Source organism: Plectrocnemia conspersa, unplaced genomic scaffold (assembly GCF_051122295.1).
Source record: "Plectrocnemia conspersa isolate PC_06_02 unplaced genomic scaffold, ASM5112229v1 ptg000003l, whole genome shotgun sequence".
NCBI lineage: Eukaryota > Metazoa > Arthropoda > Insecta > Trichoptera > Polycentropodidae > Plectrocnemia > Plectrocnemia conspersa.
Genome location: NW_028277167.1, coordinates 17,717,775 through 17,741,996, shown reverse-complemented (window position 1 = coordinate 17,741,996; position 24,222 = coordinate 17,717,775). Strand labels below are relative to the sequence as shown.

The window sequence follows — 24,222 nt, the reverse complement described above, 5'->3', positions numbered from 1 at the left end:
TATTTTATTGATAGTACTATGTATTTTGTATATTAACTAAATATAAAGTAATGAATTAAATTATTTTTTAAATTACATTATTTTTTAGATATAAGATAATTAGCATATAAACTACTTTAATATTACAAAATCATCTCTAAGATGTATTGTACATAAAAAAAAGTTATTATTTGTGTCATTTCTGAACTTTAATCATATTTTGAGTATTAGAATAAATACGTTTGATTATATATAATAGTTTAAATATACGTGCATTTTTTTTTTAGTTTTAAAAATTAATCAATAATTTATTATCCTCGTGAACATACTGAATTGACCACAGTGCACCTAATATACTTGTTCGGGAGCGTGCCTATATATATACATTCTTTAAGCTTTTCGCTGTGAGAAATACACGGCACTTCTTCTTAGTGGAGTGGTCAGTTCTACCATCCCATTACTTTTGTTCACCATGAACGATGCTGAATTATACCACAAGGCAAACGGTTTTCAATGTCGGGATGCTGAAATAGTCATCGACGAATATGTGAAGATGATCCGATGGAAGAAGGCAGGCGGAGACAGGATCCTGGACGTCGGTTGCGGAGACGGCTTCGTGATGATGAATGTGTTGGCTCCAAAATTACCAAAGAATTATAAAATGCTCACAGGGCTGGACATTTCAGCCGAAATGGTCAAATATGCCACCGTCAAGTACGGCAGTCCGACAGTAAACTTTAAAGTCATGGATTTTTCGATAAAGGTGTCTCCAAATGAAGAACAGAAATACGACCACATATTCTCATTCAATTGCCTTCATTGGATCCAAGATCAAAGGTAATTTATATATTTGAACATATGTACTAAAGAATATCATTTTATAGATTATTATTTATTGCTTAATAAAAACATTATTAATATAATCATATATAATTATATGATATTTATGGCAGCATTGCAATTTTAATTACCAAATTTAAATATATAAAAAATATATATTTAACTTTGCTCTTGACAAATATATAATAATTTTAATTAGTACGATGTTTTATAATTTAATTTATTTAATATAATTAAAGTGTTTAATATATTAATGTTTTTTTAAATATTTTAATCATTAAAATCATTGATTTTGAAATTTAAATTTAATTTTCCATTAGTATATTTTATGTTTTATTGCTTTTAAAATTTACAAAATATTATCTGTTTAATTCATTTATAATTATAATTATGACATTTTCAATTATAATTATGACATTTTTAGCTGAAAATATATTGCTTTAGAATTTCAAAGTTTACTAGTTCAACCTACATATCAAAATAAAACGTTATAGTTATTCAATAAGTAGTAAATATGATCGATTTTGCTTCTAATAAATTTATGGCAAATTCGTGGTTTTACATTTGCATTTTCCACTATAAATTATTAAAAATGAATTTATATTTACATAATAAAATATTATATAAAATTTATATTACAATAATTTATTATTAACTCTTTGTTTGAACTATGAGTTGCAATCATAGAAAAGTAGATTTTTTTCGTGATTATAATACGATGTAAATATAATGTAGCAATATAAAAAATCTTATAGCGGAAATTGTAACCACAAAGATAGAATAAAATATGATATAAAATTTACATCACAATAATTTATTCTTAACTTTTTATTTTAACTATGAGTTGATTTCATAGAAAAGGTTTTTTTCTAGATTATAATAGGATGTGGATATAATGTTATCGTAGGAATAGAAAAAGTCACTTAACGGAAATTGTAACCACAAGGATAACACGACTTATATGTAAAATTTTACATATATATATTAAGCCTGTTATTATTTTCCCCCTATTATGTCTCATTTTTATAGATCGTATATTTTTTTTACTTTTCACACCAAACTCTTTTTTTTTTTGCTAAGGCAATATTCTCAAATTTTAATAATTCTATACATAATTAAACATTATACATAGAACCTAAACATTAATACAAAGTATATATTTAATTAATGTAAAGCTGAGTTGTGAACTATGGAGTGTAAGTATCTAGCTCTAGCCTATAATAATTTTAAGGTTTTGGGGCTGTATTATAAAATTATTACATATTAGTGAAAAAATATTCATTCCTAACTCAATCATTTTTGTGAAAATAATAAGAAAGAAAAGTTTTGGATTTTACAATAGATTATAATTATATATAGCAGAGAAATTATTAATTTTGGAAAAAATTATCAACAACTTTTACATCAAGCTTAGTAATATTTGTCATATATGATATGTACACAAAGTTTGATAACTTTAAAAAACTTCGATTGTGACCTATTAACTGTTATTTTTGTATAAAAATATTTGATATATAATATTTTTGTATTAAAATAATTCATAATGAAATTGCTTTAATATTTTATATAATATTATTTTTTAAAGAAAATCTTTGCAAAATAATATTTTTGTCGATAAATTAGTATAATGAATCAAAAATTTTATAGATATATTAATGTCTATATACAATGTCTATAATTAATAATTTTTTTACATATTGTTTTTTTCTTTATAAATTGTTCATATATAAAATATATAAAATTATAATTTTAGTCTATTTTTATCACTTACAGAACGGCTTTGAAAAATATATTCGATATGCTGGTAACCGGAGGAGATTGCATTTTAACCGTGGGCGCAAAAAATCCCATATACGATGTATACAGAACTTTGAAAGCTTCTAAAAAGTGGTACAAATATATGGATGACCTGGACAATTTTATATCACCTTATCACGACTCTGCCAGTCCTCCTGAGGACTTTAAAAATTTACTTTATGAAACCGGCTTCAATTGTGTACATGTAGAATACAAAGAAAGGACCTATTACTTCGAACATCTTAACATACTGAGAAGTAATTATATTTTTATAAATGTATTTTTTTATTTAGCATAATTTATATAATTTATTTTAATATTTCAGAATCTGTATTTGCCGTTACTCCGTTCATCAGACGAATGCCTGTCGATTTACATGATGATTTTTTTAACGATTACATAGAATTAGTAAGAAGCTTGGATCTAATGGAAGGAGACAACAATAATTTGGGCGATAGCATAAAAGTGAAGAGTCCTTATTATTCTTTGATTGCTTATGCTAAAAAGTGATACAATCTGATTGCAAATTACTGTGTGATATTTAGTAATAATAGTATTTATTTCAATCTGTGCCTGTTTAAAAAGACAAAATACAGATACTTTATTAATTTTATAATGTTTTATAAGATATGGAAAAAATTAAAGATCAAAATTTTATTAGTTTTTAATGTTATAATAAGTAAAATTAATACATTATTTTAAATGTATGTTTATAGTAGATTTAATGAAAAATTAAATATATTTTTTTAATTATAATTTCATAAACGGAATATTTTAATTTTAAAACTCATGTTCCTCCTGTAATATATCAGCACAATCCTTATCGTATTGATCTATGCTTTCCTGTAATTCCCCCAAAATATTTGGAAGCTGCAAGGTACTCTCATTACTATGTTTTATATACGTATAAATTGCATCAATATCCGGCCTAGCCGTATCCTTTAATGCATCTCTAAACTTATGCTGCCATTCAATACAATGAGTAATAATCGTTGATTTTAAAACTGCATTATCCAACAATAAAAATTTTATCTAAAAAAAATCAGCATTAAAACTTACTTAAAAATTAGATAATATATATTAAACAATACCTGTATCGAGGAATCTCTTATTTGAACATCGTTTGCTAAATCAACATAATGCATAATATCTTTATCAAATTCACGAGCTGTAGGATTTTGCACAATATAATCGCTGATGAACTCATCTTTTGGAATAGACCAAATGTGCTTTAGAACATTCCAAGACTCAACATTATCTATTACCAACTTCAATGCAATCTCAATATCTGTAAAAATACAACTCAAATAAATAATATATCGCCACAATAATATATACATATATTACATCAAACTACAATTACCGAACAGCATCGTCTCTTCTATACGCTTACATTCAACATCATTTTTTATTTTGAGATGAAACTTTTCAAGTCCAATATTAGGAACGCCGAAGTTTTCGTGCAATCTCTGTATATTTACAAACATTTCGACTATGCCAGGTAAAACACCACTGAACAAATCGAATATCTCTTGAGGAGAAGGGGTCAAGCATATTTCAGAGTCTTTCAAGCAAGTCGTCATTTTCAAAAATGAATGAAACATAATGGTTCCTTCACAAAAACAAAAACATAACATGCATTACAACCTCTTTATATTTTATAATATTAATGTATAAACTCACCATTTCCACTAATCTTGGCTTGTAAATTTAACAAAGCGGATCTTACATTCAATATAAAAGCATTCTCCAAGAGTATATCGATACTCTTTATGAATATTACCCAATGTTTTATAATCTACAAATCACAAAATATTGATTCTACATTAAGCAAAACGTAATTTAAAATCTACCTTTTCTATGTGTTCTTCAAACCCTTCGTATACAATTGTAACGTATTTGACTACGTTCTTGTACAATTTCAATATGTTCATGATGCTAGTTTCCCACATGCTTGCTATATCATTTTTTAAATTTTCTAGCTCATATGTTTCAGATACAGGAAACACTATTATCGTTATGGAGCTAATCTCTTCTGACAATTTAATCACGTGTTTAATACACGCTTTGTAGTACGACAATAATTTCTGAAACTAAACATTTAATATAAATAATTAGGGCTAAAGTAATTTTATAATACACAAATACTCTGTAGAGAAAGCAATTACGCATGAGCAAAAAATAATTTGCTCTAAAATACATATGTATTGTAGTAAAAAATAATTACTAGATGCAATGCGAATGATCTTTAATCCAATGGATCATAAAAGCATCCCAAAAAGTTAATTCAGGGATATTAGCACTGCTCTCTAAATTTATAGATAAAAAATTCGTTCCCAGCACATCACATTTAATCAAATTCAGAGATTCTATTCATTAACATTTAACTAAAAATCAAATAATAGTCAAACCCGAATATTAGTAGATATCCGGCCTCGCTCCAACCTGACCTACCGAACAGCACAGAGCCTAAAAATCACGACGAGGTACATTTGAGCCAGCTTTCTTATTTTGGGTGTTACGGTAATATTATTTAAGACGAAGAGAGCTGAATTTTATATTTTGAGGCTGTTGCGTGAACGCATCTTGGACTGGTCCAGATCGTCTTAGTTTCAGAGTAGATTCGAATCAAGCTCCTGACTTACAATTAGGTAACTGCTTAACCTCGGATCCGATCGGGAAAACGGGTCCTAAGATCGAAAATTAAGTTATTGCTACTCTTAAATTTATGTATTATTTTTTAAGTCTTTCGTTGTAACCTGACAAGCGCAAGCCCAATGCGTTACAATAGGGTAAACTGTACCAACTCGGTAAGTCAATCAGACATACAAGTAAGTATTAATTAGTTAATTTCTGACATATACGTATTTAATATAAATTACAAACTCTTAATCAATATATGTTTCTACAGCTGGTGCTAATTTTTAATAATAGTGCATTTTTTATAAATAAAAATTCAAGTGTCGCTGCCGGGACTCAAACCGCTTTCTACTAGTGAACATCTAAAAAATATTTTCGAATTTTGAACTTTGCAGTCGGGGTCCAGCACTTTGATTTCTAACTCAGTGGGGTGTGCCTTCGCAGCCAGTAAGACGCGGGTGAAAACTATATTACATATTGCGACAGACTATGAATGGTGAGATGCTGTCACGTTCTCATGCCAATTTCCTCAATTTCTACTCCAGGAGATAAGTTAAGCAGACCCCATAATATTATGCTTAGGACAAAAATATTTCGTTCCGCACATGACTATCAGTTAGTGATTATGTATCACGTTAGTCGAACTTTTAAGAAAATTGTCAGAAAATCCAGATACGATGTTTGAAACTAGAAGCGATGCAACACAATTGCTACAAAATATTTAAACTTTCAATTTGTTTTGCAAAATTTTTGAGACGTCATTTAAAAAATCAAATTAAAAGCGATTTCAGGAACTTACTTTGAATTTCACAGAAGCAACAAGATCTTAAATTTCTGGAATTAGAATCTATCAAGCTCCGCGATAATTTATGCATAATTCTGTTAAAATACCAAAAATATAATGGAGATTGGGGATCAGAAATTATATAAAAAAGAATTAAGCGATATAGAAGGATACCAAAAGAATATAGAACAAAATTATACGTGTTATGAAAAATATACTTGACCGATTACAACATGAAATATTAACACGAGTTTCAAGACTAAAAAAACAAAATAAAAATTTTAGATTTCTGCTGGACCTCGAAAATATTTTTTTATAGCAGGTGAAAATGAACTACGTCAAAATTTCACAAATTTTTGGGATTTCTGTAGCACGGATGTCGATGGAAATGTATTTTAAAATGCTGCCCACTACTCGTAATGAAGTATTACCAGTGAGCAATTGTGGCATAGTGGCAATACTGCGGTCGCGGGGGCAGTAGTCAGCGGGACGCGGTGCGGGTGCGACGCAGCCACAAGCTATCCGGGCAGTATGGCGGGAATGCGCATTTGTGACGTGGTGCGACCGTTCAACGGCGAGGGCGACGTTGTGGCCTGGTTCGCCAAGCTGGAGCGAGTGACGAAGCTCCGAGGTGACGAAAACGTGGCGGCCATCGTGCCATTGTTTCTGGAGGGACGCGCTAGCACCATCGTCGACGCGCTCAGTGAGACAGCGCAGAACGACGTGGGCGCCATTAAAGCGGCGCTGTTCAAGGTGTTCGCTCCTGACGGCAGAAAGGCCTACACCATGCTGATGAAGCGGAAATGGGATGGCGAACACCCAGAAGTGTTTATGGAGGAGATGCGGAAGCTCGCGACGGTCGCAGGCCTCAACAGCGATGCTTTTTTGTCGCGCCATTTTGTTCACTGCTTACCAGCTGAAGTGGCGACCGCTGTTGGGACGCGCGACGCGAGCGGAACGGCAACCCCGTCGGAGTTGGTCGAGTTCGCGAGGCCACTCCTGGAGCAGTACGTGGAGCGGCAACCCAGCATGGAGGGCGCTAGCGTCGGGGCGGCGGGAGCCGCTGTCAGCGGCGCGAGAAGCGGCGCGAGACGAGCGACGAACGACGGCGCGGGGAGAGGGGGCAGCAAGAAGTGCTTCCGATGCGGTGGCCCACATCTGCAACGAGACTGCAAGACGAGGGTGGAATGCTGGTCGTGCGGTGGGTCGGGCCATTTTCAACGCGATTGCCCGGCGGGAAAAGAGGTCGGGAGGTCCAGTGCGCCGGTGGGTCTCCCAAAGTGAACGTCGCGGCGTTACCGATTGTCCCTGCGACGATCGACGGACGGGCCTCCCGTGCGCTCGTCGATTCGGGATGCGCTCAAACAATAGTGTCGTGCCGGTCGGCAGGAGTAAAAAAGACAAGTGCAGTGACAGTAATAACAGTTGACGGCTCGAGAGTGCGATGCACAGGGACAACGACAGTGAATCTGACGATCGATGGTCAATCGACGACTGTCGAGTGTCTCGCGATGGAAAATCTGCTGCCTGGCGTGGACATAGTGTGCGGAATGGACGTTATTCGGCAGTTCGGGGGGGTGCAGATTTGCGGTGACAGTGTGCGATTTTTCGGCAAATCGTCGTCTGCGCCGGTCGCGAGGCGCTGGCGAGTGCGAGTCGGTGAGAGACAGATTGAAGCGGCCGCAGCTGCGAGTTTGCCCCCTGCGACAATCAAAGATCGCGATTTTAGCGCAGCGTTCGATGGCGAGTCATGGACGGCGACCTGGAACTGGAAAGACGGTCCTCCGGCGATGCTAAGGAACAACGTCTCTCACTACAGCAGCGTCGAACGAGAGGAACTTCGTGAGAAGTTCACTGCTGAAATGCAGAAGTGGATTGGCGAGGGATGGCTGCAACCATGGAGGGCGGAACAAAGAGGGATTTTGCCGCTGATGGCTGTAGCTCAGCCGAATAAACAAAAAGTTAGGCCGGTACTTGATTATCGCGAACTCAACAAGTTCGTGGAGTGCAACTCGGGGATGGAAACGCCTGCGTGCGACGAAACTGTGCGCAAGTGGAGGCGAATGAGAGGACCGCTTAAATTGATCGACTTGAAGGCGGCTTATCTACAAGTCAAAGTGGACGAGAGCCTGTGGCGCCACCAGCTGGTATGTTTCGAAGGAAAAACATACTGCCTTACGAGACTCGGCTTTGGACTTAGTAGCGCTCCGAAAATAATGAGTCGAATCGTGGAGTACGTACTATCGCAGGACGCGGAGGTTCGACGAGGGACCGATAATTATATCGACGATATAATTGTGGACGAGAGCATCGTAAAAGCGAGTCGAGTAGAAGCACTCTTGAAGAGATTCGGACTAAAGTCAAAGCCGACGGAGAACCTGGACGGCGGACGAGTGCTGGGATTGGAGGTGAGACGGGACGCAGACGGAGACCTTCGTTTTAGGCGGGGAAACGCCATTCCGACGCTTGAGAGGGGAAATAAAATTACGAGGCGAGTGCTATTCTCCATCTGCGGAAAGTTGGTGGGCCATTATCCGATAGGCAATTGGTTAAGAGTGGCCTGCAGCTTCGTAAAGCGTGCATGCGAAGGCACGTCGTGGGAAGACCTCATCGGTAAACGAGCAGAGAAGGTTATGCGAGAGATCCTGGCCAGAGTGGATGCAGAAGATCCAGTGCGAGGGAAGTGGAACGTTTCGCAAACGGAGCATGGAAGAGTTTGGTGTGACGCGAGCTCGATTGCATACGGTGTGGCGCTCGAAATCGACGGAGAGGTGGTGGAGGACGCAGCTTGGCTTCGGAAACTCACGGATGTCGGACACATCAATGTAGCAGAGCTAGATGCCGTCCTCAAAGGAGTAAACTTGGCCGTCAAATGGGGCATTCGGAAGCTAACAATATTGACAGACTCGGCGACGGTCGTTAGTTGGCTGAACTCCGCGTGTGAGTCGGGACCGAAGGCGAAAGTGTCCGGCGCCGCAGAGATGCTCGTCAGGAGACGACTGGGCGTCCTACGCAAACTGTTTGATGAGTACGGTATGGTCGTAAAAATCACGTTCGTACCTTCTCATAAAAACCGAGCGGACGCCCTAACCAGAGTCAAGAAGTCCTGGGTGGACCAGGTCAGAAGAGCTGAACCAGTCTGCGTCGCCACCATAAAAGAACTGCATGACATGCACCATTTTGGAGTGGAGCGGAGTCTCCACCTCGCGCGTATGGTTGCGCCCAGCGCCACCCGGGGTGAGATCGAGCAGTGCGTACGCCAGTGTCAAACCTGTCAGCTGATCGACCCGCACCCGACGAAGCACGACGAAGGCGCGCTCGGAGTCGAAGAAAACTGGATCAGGCTAGCGATTGACGTTACACACCATCAAGGGTGCCAATATCTCACAGTTGTGGATTGTGGCCCAAGTAGATTTGGACTGTGGAGAAAGTTGCGCTCCGAAACTGCGCTCGAAATCGCGACAAACCTGGAACAAATATTCTCCGAAAGGGGGCCGCCTCAAGAACTTTTAATGGACAACGGAACGGCGTTTCGATCCGAACGAGTAGCCGAGCTGTGTCAGCAATGGAATGTTCGGAGAAGATTCCGAGCAGCATACAGGCCTCAGGGAAACGGAATTGTGGAACGCCACCACCGAACAATCAAGAGAACAGCTGCGAGAAGTGACGTGTCACCGACCCGGGCAGTGTTCTGGTATAATCTTGCACCGAAGGATGGAAAAGACGCCGCCTCTGCACCGGCAAGAATGGTGCATGAATACATATGGAGACACCCGGCGGTAGCGGTTGAGGAACCACCGACGGAGCAGGCGAGATTTGAGGTCAACGAGATGGTACTAGTCAAGCCAGCTCAACCGTCGTGCACGAAGACGTGGGCCAAGGGACGAGTAACAGGCGTGATATCATCAACCAATGTTATCGTAGACGGAATCCCACGGCACGTCTTAGACCTGAGAAGAGCCCCGGAGGAAGAGCATGGCACCAGATTGGTCGAAGGTGCGCTATTGCAGGCATACGGTCCTTCGCCGCATCGAATCCCAGCAGAGGAGGCCCCAACCGACCAAGAAGCCGTTCGCAGACCAGCACGACAGCGACGACGGCCTCGCTATCTCGAAGAATATGTATGATGAGGGCATCAGGAGGGCGTGTGGCATAGTGGCAATACTGCGGTCGCGGGGGCAGTAGTCAGCGGGACGCGGTGCGGGTGCGACGCAGCCACAGCAATCATTTAGCGAACTAAATCTTCTTTTGCAATATTTGCAAGCATTAATGTGACAAGATCTTCTTACCATTCAAAAAAACGTTAGAAAAATTGATTTCGATTATGTGATCAGTTTGCAGTTTGCAATTTAAAATTAGAAAAAAATAATCTTTAATAAAATATATATTATTTTTTTCTAAGAAAACTGTTATTTTTTAAAGAAGTTCAGTGTTTTATGATCTTGGCGGGCCGTCGCCGTCACCAAAACGGGAAATCATGTGACCTGGGAACTTTATTATTGACATATGTTTGATTTACATTGCTGCCGACAAACTCGAATTAGATTACTCTGTAGTAACTGTTAATTTTTTACTGTATATTCATTTATTGCTGCCTTAAAAATGTATGTGAATAACATTTAAAATATTTTCACTTAATGGACGTATTCGAAAATTGTGAAAAATATTAATTTAAAATAAAGGGAGGGGGGGGGCAAATAACATTTTCGCCCCCTGGCGCAAACTACTCTTGAGAATATATTAGTATACTCACCCTATCAATTTTGTCTCTACATTTCTTCAAAAATGTATTAGAGCCTTCAGATGACCATTTAATACTCATTATTCCAGTATTTATAATATTTCGGCAAATCTGCAAATTAAAAATTATTTTAATAAATGTAAATATTCTAATTTTCAGAGCACTCACATTTTTTATGGTATATGTTATATTTCTAATATAAATATAATAATGTGTAACAAAAAAATTGAATATTACGAACATACTTTATTTTATTTTAACAATGGCTGTTATTGCATCTGTTAAGACCAAAGTAAACGTCAAATGTCTTCCACATTAGCACTATCTTATACTTCGTCTTTTAGAAGTGAAATGCCAGTGTTGCAAAAATGTTCTCGGACAGAGATTTAGCGCTTGCGCTTCAGCTTCAAGATCAATTTAATTCGGAGGACGTCTCGATTATTCGAAAATGCAGTCCCCCAAAAAAACTAAATCAATCATTTTCCAACTTGGCGAACCCCGATCTCGAATTTACAGACCCTACGCCCAACGCACTAGCCCTTTTTCAACAATTCGACAAGCGATTCTTTTGGAACAGTCTATCGGCTGTGGCTGTGCGGTGGAGCAAGCGCATGACTTCATGTGCTGGAATATGCAGGTATGCGTAATAATATATATAAAAAGCATTTTTATACCACATTCGGGTTTGGTAATGCGATGTAAAAGTATTTTACGTTTATAATAGATTTACATATAGTTTTTGGTGTTACAGATACCAGGCGAGGAGCGGTTTTTGTGAAATCGCACTTAGCGAACCATTGTTGAAGTTACGGCAGCGGAAAGATCTAGTCGAGACGCTTTTGCATGAAATGATTCACGCATTCTTATTCATTTCTGAGAACGACAGGGATAGAGATGGACATGGACCCAATTTCCATAAACACATGTACCGAATCAACCAAGCTGCTAACGTTAACATAACAGTCTACCATAGTTTCCATGAAGAAGTATTAAAAATATGTTTTAATTTTCAAATAAAAATAGAAATCGAGAGAGATGTCTACCAAGTTCTAGAAATTTCCCTCAAGCACTATTTCAGATCTTTTGCAAAGTACTATCTACTCACTCGTTTTTGCTCGTTTTGCTTCCTTAAGAATTGGAACATGCTTACCCCAATGTGTTTTAATATAATATATATCTGTTAGATGATAATCACTAGGTGCTATATCAGGCGAATACTGATGATGTGGTAGCAGATCTGCCAAAACTTCATTTGTATTATCATTCTGCAGTACAGATCGAAAATACAGCTTTATTTTTCACTAAGCAGATTAAAATAGCATTGAGTAACCAAAGAAGATTGTGACGTTTTAAAAAAGTACTTATAAAGCTGAGTCGCGGCATGCAACGATCATTTACTCCCAAGTGGTCTCGCAGAATCTCATGAACGTTTTTGAAACTGTTAGAGCTCACTGGTTTTTATTTTATTTTTTGCTACCATTATCGCCTTTAAGACAATATACTTTTTCCATAACAATAAAATAATTACTCTTTGTAAATTAACCATGTTTTATATGATTAACTTCAGTGAAGTGCATCTAAAATACTAAACGTCTAATTCATAAATGCCGATTTAACAGCTGAATTCCTAGAACTTTGTAAACATCCTTAGTAACACTAGTATTTTTTTTATTACTTTTTACTCCTCATAATAAAATATTAAAGATATGCATCCTTTCAGGTTCATCATTATCAGACGCATTGGTGGCGTTGCAATGGACCTTGTCAAAATAGAAAGCCATGGTTTGGAATCATACGTAGAACTCAAAATCGAGCTCCCAGTCCTAAAGACTTTTGGTGGGATCGCCATAGGATGACATGTAACGGAACGTTTATAAAAGTAAAAGAACCAGATTCGAAGATGAAGAAAGCTTCAAAGAATACTGTTACGGAACTTGACATTCGAAAATTATTTAGTCCAAAAAAATCAAAGAGCATATCCATTACTGGAGAAAACACAAATGTGCCAATAAATAAAAAAATTAAACTGGACTATCCGGCAGCTCAAATTGTTCCTGTTAATAGCAATAACAGTATCAATGTTAAAAAACTGATTCCGCCTCTTCAAAATTATTCTAATATACATGATAAACGAAAGGATAATAAAAACTCGATTCCACCTTATCAAAATAGAGTTGATATAAACAATTATCAAAATTCAACTTTGCCTCATCAGAATAGAATCGATATAAATAATAAAAGAAACGATAATCAAAAATTGATTCCCCCTGTTAAAGATAAGGTTGATGTAAACATTAAAAATAGAGATATCAAAAACACTATTCCAACTCAAAATAAAAATGATATAAATAATGATGCTCAAAAATTGACTCCACCTCTTAATAAACCATCATTGAAAAATATTCCTGTATCTAATAATACAAATGTAAAAGAAACTGTGAGGAATCATTGGATTAATAAATTCGTTAATGAAAAAACATTACCGAAAGATATAAAACCAGTACCGATTACGAATGATCAAAATATTGCCAACATGAAAGCAGACAATAATAATAAGTCAACGACTCTCAACTGTCCGTTATGCAACGTATCTTTAAAAACTTCCCAACTGGAGCAACACGTTCAAAATTGTTTGGAAATGACAAAATTCAACGACATATTCGAAGATGAACCATCTGAAACAATCGATTTGACAAGCTTCAACGCAGACTCGAAAAGCACTCCATCTTCGTCGAGTAGCTCGGACAATTTCAAAGACTGTCCTGTCTGCGGTAAACAAATTCTCGGATCTAACCTCGCCGAGCATTTAGAACTCTGCCTTAATACAACGTTCGACGACGACGAAAAAGACTGTTTCCCAGCAAACAACGATAGCGTCATTTCGTTATCAGACAGCGACGACGAAATGGAAGTAAATAATTTAAATAAAAGTGTTACCCGTATGCCATGTCCGTGTTGCTATGAAATGATCGAAGAAAACAGCATGAACGATCATTTGGACCAGTGCCTGCTGTGATTTATTATTTTGAACTTACGCTTATCAAAGGCTCAAAGAGAGATTTCTCATCATTGGACAGCGACATCTGCGTTCGGTTGTATCCGATCACAATCTCCAATATTGATTCGTATAAACTTTTTATCTCGTTCATTGTTATGTATACCTATAATAAAATTATATGAATATATTTTTATATGCTTTGAAAAATATTTTATACTTTACCTGACTGCTAATAAGTGGTATTTCCATTTTTGCGTTCCTCCAGTGGTTCACTTCATGATAGAACTGCATAACGTTTCTATATAACAAATTAACTTTTTCTTATAAAAAACTTATCGATTAATTTTACTTCACTTACCGATCAAAGTTATTTTCAATCAAGCAACTTTTAATCAAACTGTTGCATATTAACTTTCTATTTAAACCTTCGTCCAAATTTTCTTCTAAAGATTTCTGTACATTCAGCAAAAATATATTATTTAATAATAATGTCGTAGCCATTTAAAAGTCATACATGTATATAGATAAATTAGAAGTTTTCTATATTTATATTTAATCTAGAATCAATATCATAAATGTCACATTACTTTTGAGTAAAACCCAATATAACATTGAACATTATCGCTATAAAATAATATTAATATTTTTATATGTTAGATTTAATAATTAATCTTGAATTAGTATTCCATCATGATAACTATTTGAACATATCTTCATTTGATATTATACATACCGCGACAGGATTATTACGCATATGAAAAATCCACACAGCGACTCTGAATTCTGAACATAGGTGATTGTTTGATTATTAAATATATTTTACTTTTAATTCCAAATGCTTATTATTTTTCTTTATTTTTAACTAAAAATTACTAATATAATTGTAGAATATTTTTAAATTAACATCTGATAAGATTTATTATTTGTGATCGATTTTTCTTTTTTTATAAATATATTCTTGCTATGATTTTTTTCAGAGCTGGGCCCCCGAAATTTGCCCCCTCTCGGCAAGCCTGAACATGTCTGCATTTTTAAGTAACGTTTTTTAAATGGAATGTAAAAATTTACTTACTTGAAAAGACTAGTCATTTCCTCATATATTATAAAGAAACCATAAAAACAGACATGTCTAATATTGATTCTAGACGTCACAAATGATTTAAACAGTACTTACATTCCATTCTTTCCAAATAGCGCTAATATTTAAATCAATCGCAGATATTATTTCATTATATTTCACTTTTATATGAGCCGAATTAGTACACGGCAATAGCCATTCCGATGAAGTCATCACCTGATAATAGAATACATCATCAATATAAATCACTTACATAAAAATTTAAATTATTATCAAATCAAACTTCATTAAGATATTGTAAATGCTTCTTTCTAATGTAACTCATAATCATTTGTCCTGAATACATTGGCATGTTACCGGGATAGCAATTACGTTGCAAAACCATGTCTTTTTTGGTATCATCAATTTCTTTAGCGAACATGTCCCATAACTAAAACATACAAGTTTCATAATATAATAACTATCATCAAAGATTAATTAATTAAATATTTTAATATTACATCAGCTGTAATTTTCATGAAATAATTACGAAGATTCTCTCTTTTAGAATATGTGTAAGTAGCACATAGTATTTGAACACCCTCTTCCACGTTGTTGATGGTTTTGAATGATGAAGATACTAAATTCTCAATCAAAGCCTCGATGTGTTTAGTAGTCGTGCGAAAATTCGATATGTTATCATACCAAGTTGATATTTGAACGTCCAAGATTTCGTTTTGTACTTTCTGTATTTTTAATAGTGCTGTTTTGAATAACACTTCAACATTTTCGCATATCTTCTCCATACTTCGACCATTTGCTCCACTGAATCGAGATATAGGCTTTTCTTCTATCTCATCAATTCTATTTGGAATTATTATTATAATTGTATAAATATATTTAAATTAGAGAGTCAAATGAAAACCTTAGAAGTATGATAAAAATTTGATCAGTTGCTGTGCCAATCATACATGTAACATAGGCAGCGCTTTACCGTACTTTTTTAGAAAAGTGAATCTGTGAAACTCTTAAAAATTCACCGATGAATGAAAATTCAGTATAATAATGCATGTCTATCACACCACAAGCGTATGAGTAGACTAGAATTCTTAAAGCCGCTTGACTTCTATATTAGACTCTCCTCGGCCAGATCAGACACACCAAGTATTACATAATGTAGTAAAATCACTGAGTAACAATGAACAAAATATACAAAAACACTTCTGGAGATGAATAATGGATCAGCAAATCACATTGTCCATGACGCTCTGTCGTTCCATAAGGTTTCTACAAGGTACAATGCTTTTAAGCAGAAGGTGGTGACTTCTGTGAAAGAATTGTTATTAAATAAAAAGCCTAGATTCACCCTCTGGCAGAAATGAGAACAACCAAATAATGGTTGGTACCTCTGTATATCCACAGGAAAGTATATGCTAACTCTCTTTTGATATGACTAAGAGATAATTTTGCATTTCTAAATACAGTCGCTGCACTTACTAGATCTCGCTCACATTGATTTTTACATATTTGCACGGAGCAAAGAGTGTGGCTTAGGTCTAATAAATGGGTGCTGCAGGCGGTGCATGATTGGCTATGTATTCAACCAAAACGTTTTTTTAGAAGTATCCAGACACCTTCTAAGAGCTTTTTTGTTCCATACGTTACAAGATTAAAAATAATTTAGGTTTTTAATTGACTCATCAATTTTAAAATTATGCCAGACTGAATATTAATAGTCCTACTGTAATTCTACATACCTTCCGAATATTATCATTCCGTTGCATACTTCGAGCATATCAATACATCTATGCATAAATGAATCGATACCATTAAATATCACTTCACTGTCAAGATTCCAAGATTCAGGAATAATAAAATTGTGAGCTTCTGATACAGTTTCATATATTTCTCTGTAAGCTTTACAACAAGCGATGCATTTAGTTAGTTGATTTATAACAGTTCTAGTTTTACCATCAAACAAAGTCGGCAAATCTATAGAAACTGTGCTCTGTATTATAACTTGATTACTCAAATACTTGCATAGATTTGTCAATCTTTCTTTTGAGTTATAATAAGGCGATTCCATCCATATGAATCGAATCGAATTCAATATCGGAGAAATATATTTTGGAATATTTTCTATATCGCTTTCATTCTCCATCGAATTACACGGTTCTTTTATGATCTGAAAATACTCAATGATTGACATTGACTGTTTAATATTCTCCGTAAGCTCTTCAGATAACTTTTGAAACTGTTTCATGTATGAAGATTGAGTATTGATTAAAATGTTTGCGATGTGGACGACGTTGGGATTTTGTAATTGATATTCCAAGGCTCTCAAATTTTCATCTGTTAATAATTAAATAAAAATTAATATAAATTTGTGGTTTATATTTTAAAAACAAATTTTGAATTTACGTCTATTAATCCAGAAGTCGAGCTCGTCCATAGGACATAATAGTTCATCATTAGTGACCGTAATGTTCTTATCTTCAATACATGATTTGATCTGCTGTATCCAATATGCCATTACGTTTTCAAGACGTCTAATGAATTCTTTATCATCACAAGCTTCATTGACGTTCATTTTGATAGCATCCAGAGGAACGTAAATGACAGTTAAACCTGATATTTTATTATTAATATCAGTTAATTTCAGTAAGAAATTAAATAGCTGCATACAAAATTCGTTTTTAACATCTAATTGTAATATTTGAAAGGAAAATATAATTTTGTTAAATAAATAAAACTAAATGTTACCAAAACAAAGGCAATATTCTCATATTTCCTTATTTTTTGTGAATATACCAGGGCTGTGGAGTAGGAGTTGGAGTCTGAGTCGGTGTAGTCTGAGCATTTTAAGTGGAGTCGGAGTCGTAAAAAATCGACCGACTTCGTCTCTTTTTTAACCCTTTCCACTCTGACCAATAATTTTTAATTGTTAGTTGTGCACTATGCGTTTTAAGCCGGTAATATGAAGTAAACAAAAGTATGCACTTAATCAAATACCCAACAACAGCCGACCGACCTGCGGCCAGCGTGGTCACACATAGACACATACAATGGCGCGGCACTAATCCTAAGAAATATTATTATAATTATTTTTTGTTCTTTCTTCTTTTTTGCTATTTACATGAAAATAAATAAATAAAAATAAATTTAATATTTTAAGATTATCTTATTGAAATTTTTAAATTCTGAGTCGGATCTTGCGAAAATGTTGGAGTCAGAAAAAATTCCAATGACTCCACAGCCCCACAATAATAAACATATATAATATTTTAATATATTAGAAATATAAGATAATAAAAACATTAAGTGGTGCTCAACACTATATTCTGGTTCTTCTAAAAATGTATCACTAGCTTTGCACAGCATCTCCACCGTAATAAATAAAATACCTTTAATTATAATGTATTATTGCCTAGCCTCTTTTTTTCTTCCTCAATGGAAGTAAATTATTTTATTCGTGCTGACAATAGAGCTTGAAAAAAGTTCTCTAACTTTATTATATAAAACGACTGACTTGTGACTTATGCGGAACGTATTGAGTAGACAGTCATATACCACCAGCGTCATGTAGTCAGTGGCATAAGTTGGTGACTAATACCTAAAAGACCTGTGTTCGAATTTTATATGAACCCTCGTGTTTATCAATTTTTATCGTGTCTAGAATATCTAGGATATATGTATATATTAAGCTTTACAAGATTTTCGCTATCTCATAAATGAATATTTAAATTAAAATTGAGCTAGATCATGAATAGTGACATATTTTGATTTTAAGCTGTAATAATAGTTTATATTTAATAAAATATAAGTCACTTTGATTTCATTCTGGTGTCTAATTACTTACTTAATAGTTGCTGTCTGTGTTTACCTTGTTGTAACGCATTGGGCTAACGCCTATCAGGTTGTACCGGGAGAAAATTTAAAAAATAAATAATAATCTACAATAACCACATAAAGTTGTGTATTAGAAACATTTAGCATTCGATCATATTACTTAAAAATAGATAGATATCAGGGCTCAGAATGTCAGCTGGCATTTTTCATACTAATTATGAATAATATCCACTATACTAAGTTTTGAGAGATATTTCAAATAAAATACCTAGTTATAGGAAACATAATAAGTAAAACCAGCAATTAAAGAACATGCTAGCGACAAATTTTATCGTAGCAAAAATACAATAGCAATATTTGAGGTTATGCTACGCATACCCTTCAAAAAAATATCGTTACCTATTTATAATTAAATGTATGTCTGTAAAATCTAAGAAATCATTATTTAATGAATCAGTTGTAGTTTTGAAATTAACTACGAACTTATTATTTGCATGTAAATATATTAAAAATACATATCTAGAATAACACATCTGATTTTTAATTGTTAATTATCATCCTTTTTATTATTGTTATAAATTATTAAAGAACAGGTAAATTTGCTTAAACCTAAATATTTCGAAACAATGTTTGTTAGTTAACATTTTTTATTTTAGAGACTGATTTTATTTTGAGTTTGACTTGAAAAGAGCTTTAGGTTATGAATTAAAAATTTTAAATTAATGAAGTATGATCATAGTTTAATCATTTTTCAAAGGTATATTCAAGCTTAGACTATTTTGGTTTATTGGCGGCAACTAAAGGTTTGCAGTCTGGCCAAAATTCATCTAAATAAACAATTCAAAAATCTTGCAAAATTTGCTATTACTTTGATATATAATTTTAACTGCAATTAATATAGTAATATATTTCAATAATGAATAACATTGATCCTATAGATTACTGCCTTTGCTTTATTGTTTTTAAAAGGATACCTTCAGGCCACAAAAACGATGTTAGAAAAGCAGGAGTGTTCACGTATTCCAGAAAATAAAACAGTGACCCTTCCATACTATCCACTATCGTTCCGAATATTATTTCATCGTGGAAATTTTCTACTGTGAAAATGAAATCTTTATCTCGTAAAAAATATGTTGCATCATACGTCGGCACATCAGGAACATTTATAGTCGCTTTGAGTGTATTTTCGTGATAGAAGACAAATAGAACCAAATACTTGGGATCTGTTATGAACTCTCTGATTACGTTTGTGCACTCTTCGTTCCAATCATCTTGACTCATGTGGCTCAACGTAGTTATACGCTTGATAAAACTAACGAGCTTGTCCAGGTCTTCTTCGGAATACGTAGGCTTCTCTGGTGCTTCGACATTGGCCAACTCAGCCTGTGCTAGCCGATCTTTTTCTATTAGAATTATAAACTTATTTAGGAATTGTAAATTTAAATCTTATTACTAAAGAATAAATTAATACCTAGTTCTTCTTCAGAATCATGACTCAAATCGTCGCTCCACGCAACTTTACTTTTTCTGTTCTTTTCCGTCATTTTTATAAGCAGTAATGACTCAATATCGATCACAACAAGTGCGTTGCTTGGCAACAGGTTGAAGTGAAAGTTAGGTTAATAAATCAATCAAAGCCGTGGGGATATTTTTTATATTCTTTATTGCATATCAAGTATAGAATACAAGACTTTCCACACCTTAGAAGCTCTTTTTATATAAAAATACAATAACTACATATTGTAGCGAATAAGGACTGTAATAACAAGCAAATAAAATTTTCAATAAAATGGCAATATTTCATTTTTTATTAGGCAATATAGTAACATATAATATAAATTTGTGCAATAAACATTTCATATAACTAGTTCATGACAATAAACAATAATGAATGGATATCGAGCGATTCTCCATGTTATTATAGAAATAAAACAGACGTTAAAAACAAAAATTAAAAAAAGGAAACGAATAGCATATAATATGTAAAAGAAAGAAAAATATTAGTATCTCCTAAAATTAAACTTGAAAATGAATCATTTGTGTGTGTGAACACAAATTAGCACCATGTTTCGGACAAAAAATAGTTCGTATAAAATTTTTGCAATGATGCGAAACTTTTCACAATTGTTCGGGAGAATAACTTTTGTGATGTTTCGCACGCGATAGGACAAATTGCCATTTCTGCGTTTAGGAGAGTAAAACGAAGAAACAATGTCTGTTGTTACATAAATCCACAACGTCGAGAAACTCCACGGAGAGTGTTGGAATTTCTCGATAGATGGTAGACTAGAATTCATAAACCGATCTGAAAAGAGTGTTCCACTCCTCTTTTCAAATCCGTCTATTATTTTTTACATTTTTCATATAATTCATTCTCAAAACCCTAAGATTTTCAGCTGTTTTAAAAAAAATATTTTACTGTTTCGTGATATCGAGTATTTTTATATAATAATATACATTTTTTTCGTACTTCATGTAACTAAACTTAATCTAACGCATACATCTAAGTACAAATTTGCAGTTGACAAGTTTGCAAATACACACTATCCTCCGTCCGTTTAACGGGTCCGTCGATTGACATCGAACGTAAATCCGACTCGATTAAAAAAATAAAATTGGAAAACCTAAGCGAATTGTTTAAAACTAAAAATGCACAATTAACACAAAATACAAGTGATTAATCACAGTCGATGCTCGCAAGATCGTTTTAACATTATAAAAATATACAGAAAATCGGCTAAAGCTATATCGTATGTATATGTATACTAATCTTGTTCGATCGAAGAGCATTGAAAACGATCTATGCTTTTAACGTAACCCTCTCAAACGGGCGGAGGTCCGTTCGGATATCTCAATATCGGCTCGAGACTGGTCGCTAAGTTGTTTGTGAAAGCGCACAGATCTTCGCGGTGAGTTGGCGCTAGGGCGGCAGCACCCAATAGCAACAAGAGAAGAGCTTGGAATGGCAATGAAGCGCGTAGAACACGTCCGAGGAAGCGGTAACTACGCCGCAACACTCCAGTGTCCATGTCATCTTCGCTGTAAACAAACATTAATACGTCAAATATTATATTATATATAAAAATATGATTTGAATGAACAATGATTAAGTTAATCGAACATTAATGAGCATGATCACAATCAATTCTCATTTACAATGTGAATCACTATATAAATTTATTTAGTCAAATTTAATACATGTATAGTTGTTTCTTACAAATTTAAAAATGGGTGTTTTGTAAAAAATAATATAAAAAATATCTAATGACCTTATACCAATAAGTTCAATTAAAAATGATAACAAAAAGCTTTCGATGATTGTGATACAAAATTTTCATATTAATTTAGAGTGTCTTATAAATATTCTAAGCTCATGAAAAGCGATTTGTGCCGTATGAAGCGTCTTGTTAAAAAAACATCTATATTTACGTTTGTGGTTCGGATTGCCGTGGTACAGTTGATGAAAAACCGCTGGCTCCAGTTTTTTCCAGAAGCTATGAAAAATCAAAACATAAATTTGGTGCAACTACTTATTCTAAAAAAAATGTGTTAAAAAAAATAGAATATCAACATACTCGTGAGAAATACTTGAAGCGATTTGAAAATAATTTTAGTTTTCAAATATTCAATATACCAATTAATTATACTCATACTTTTAAAAGCAAATACGAAATAAAAGTAGTATGAATTTGCACTTACATCTCGTGAAAGGGCTGACAGCGTACTATCTTGGTCTGGAGTGAAAGATGGTGGCCCGCAACCGAGAACGGCGCCCAACTTAAGTACGTAAACGCCTGTCAATCGACGCAGTGACTGCAATCTCAGCCGAAGTTCCGTCAGCCTACACACCACGCTGTACATTAACCATCATCACGAATACAATGAATAATGAAATGATAAGTGAGTGATAATATAAATAATAATATAAAAATAAATGTAATCAGTGGTAGTTCATGTAAAAAGATAGAAAGCAGCAGCACACCCAACATAAATAAATAAAAATAAATACGGCAAGGCAATCAAAACTCATATAGTTTATTTACTTACGACAATGTGTCACGGCGGCGGACGTTGCAATTAAATACAGCTCTGAATATATCATACAGAATCATAATTACATTATGGAAAAATAGCAATGATGAAGGCAACATAGTTGCATTAAAAGGTAAATCGTGGTGGTAATAATAGAGCTAAAGAAGTATATGATTCACATTGCACTGACACAATTACCCAATGAAATTCATTTACAAAATTATTAATTAGTATAAAAATAAAGTATTTTATTGTTATACTAGCAGGACAGGAAAAAAACAAAGAGATAACTGCCACAAAGAGTCACGGGTAGTCACAATACCTTTTGTGTAAAAGGTATTCAGTCTTCAGGAATGCGTTTCTTGTTCAAATGAAGAGACGGAACCAAAACAAATAGCTCGAAGGTCAAGTATAAAAGCCTGCCACTGAGATCATAAATAAGTTTGGAATTCAGAGACAGAGTTAACCTTCAATATAATCTTCCAAGCATTACAGTCATAATGACATGATATATATCTGAGCTATTCTTTTTTGTACCCTCTGATTTATAGGTAACACTCCAAGACTTGAGAGTTTACCGATATGAGAAGCCATTAGAGATCAACGCGAGCTACCAGCAGCAAAAGTTAAATGAACATTATAAAACAACCAGGCTTTAAATAGCGTTTAATTTCAGGTGTAGAAAATAGCCTATCAGCAGTACAAAATCTCAACACTATGCAGCATCCCTTTATTTTTTTATAACGAACTTCCACTGAGTGTAATGCTACAAGAAAAGCAAACTAAAAATCAGTACTTACTTTTTATAAATTGATGATGAGCCCTCTGGAGCATCTTCAGTACGAAGCAGTTGATCGGCGGCTTCCTGCAAACTGACGACTCTGGGTTCGCAGCGGTCCAATTCGCTCCTCAGGTCCGTAAACTTGTTGTACTTGGACAATATTATAGACTTCTCAGCCGTCAAGTCGACCGGTTCCGAGGAGCGAATCGTGTTCTCCGTTTTCTCCAGCCAACTGCAGAGTTCGTCGATCGTGGCATGGAAATCACGATTGCCCATCAGCGCTGACTGCAGCCGACTCTGCCACTTTGCAGCGTTCTTACAAACGGTGTCCCATTTGACGTTATCACTTTCTAGTCGAGCCCTCAGCCGGTTCGCTCTATCGACGTCTTCGGTATGATCGGCCAAATGCACTCCGACAATGTTCAATGATACGATAATGCTCTTGTGACTGTCCAGGTTCAACAAAAATTCACGGTGATCTTGAATTATGTCTTCTAGATGTTCTATATTCGTGGGCAGTGAGCCTTGAGCGCTTTGTGTATTTTCGGCAAACTGCAACCATTGCTCGAGGCGCCACAAATCATTATCGAGTTGATTCCAATTACGTTGAGAACATAGCGGACACGTCAACCTTCCAGCCTCGCTGAAATAATGCAACGACATAAAATTATTATCTTGCTAATCAATAATACATATATTATTACAAGCATTTTTTGTTATAAAG

The 24,222-nt window shown here is 34.8% G+C and overlaps 5 protein-coding genes across 16 annotated transcripts in view; 2 read left to right on the top strand and 3 right to left on the bottom strand.

Moving 5' to 3' along the window:
- The first annotated feature begins 414 nt into the window (after nt 1-414).
- On the top strand, nt 415-3,323 carry jhamt (juvenile hormone acid methyltransferase). The gene is made up of 3 exons (XM_088182095.1): nt 415-816; nt 2,593-2,873; nt 2,942-3,323. Exons 1-3 carry the CDS (start codon nt 452-454, stop codon nt 3,124-3,126), a joined length of 831 nt encoding a protein of 276 aa, XP_088038221.1. The 5' UTR covers nt 415-451; the 3' UTR covers nt 3,127-3,323.
- Nucleotides 3,324-3,330: 7 nt separating this feature from the next.
- Nucleotides 3,331-10,885, bottom strand: LOC148236839 (dynein axonemal heavy chain 2-like). The gene is made up of 6 exons (XM_088182094.1): nt 10,794-10,885; nt 4,470-4,709; nt 4,300-4,414; nt 3,980-4,228; nt 3,708-3,904; nt 3,331-3,648 (listed from the first exon to the last, which is right to left on the bottom strand). The coding sequence occupies exons 1-6, from the start codon at nt 10,860-10,862 to the stop codon at nt 3,397-3,399; spliced, it is 1,122 nt and encodes a 373-aa protein (XP_088038220.1). The 5' UTR covers nt 10,863-10,885; the 3' UTR covers nt 3,331-3,396.
- Nucleotides 10,886-11,064: 179 nt separating this feature from the next.
- Nucleotides 11,065-13,986, top strand: mh (DNA-dependent metalloprotease SPRTN). The gene is made up of 3 exons (XM_088182691.1): nt 11,065-11,418; nt 11,533-11,767; nt 12,502-13,986. The coding sequence occupies exons 1-3, from the start codon at nt 11,150-11,152 to the stop codon at nt 13,795-13,797; spliced, it is 1,800 nt and encodes a 599-aa protein (XP_088038817.1). The 5' UTR covers nt 11,065-11,149; the 3' UTR covers nt 13,798-13,986.
- On the bottom strand, nt 12,620-15,281 carry LOC148236837 (dynein axonemal heavy chain 2-like). Of its 2 annotated transcripts, XM_088182692.1 has the most exons (5): nt 15,141-15,281; nt 14,954-15,073; nt 14,138-14,232; nt 14,002-14,077; nt 12,620-13,942 (listed from the first exon to the last, which is right to left on the bottom strand). In XM_088182692.1, the coding sequence occupies exons 1-5, from the start codon at nt 15,276-15,278 to the stop codon at nt 13,802-13,804; spliced, it is 570 nt and encodes a 189-aa protein (XP_088038818.1). In that variant the 5' UTR covers nt 15,279-15,281; the 3' UTR covers nt 12,620-13,801. The 2 variants fall into 2 exon arrangements, with proteins under 2 accessions (XP_088038818.1, XP_088038819.1); XM_088182693.1 differs by lacking the exons at nt 14,954-15,073; nt 15,141-15,281 and adding an exon at nt 14,513-14,799.
- Nucleotides 15,282-20,470: 5,189 nt separating this feature from the next.
- Msp300 (Muscle-specific protein 300 kDa) overlaps nt 20,471-24,222 on the bottom strand; it is a 151,882-nt gene continuing 148,130 nt past the window's right edge. For 9 of the 11 annotated variants that reach the window (XM_088182741.1, XM_088182736.1, XM_088182738.1 and 6 more), the window contains 4 exons: nt 23,518-24,141; nt 22,385-22,538; nt 22,115-22,179; nt 20,471-21,724 (listed from right to left, as the gene is read on the bottom strand). In XM_088182741.1, the coding sequence (XP_088038867.1) occupies nt 21,508-21,724; nt 22,115-22,179; nt 22,385-22,538; nt 23,518-24,141 (1,060 nt within the window). In that variant the 3' untranslated portion in view covers nt 20,471-21,507. The remainder of the gene's footprint in view (nt 21,725-22,114; nt 22,180-22,384; nt 22,539-23,517; nt 24,142-24,222) is intronic. The other 2 variants (XM_088182737.1, XM_088182739.1) reach the window with 1 other exon arrangement.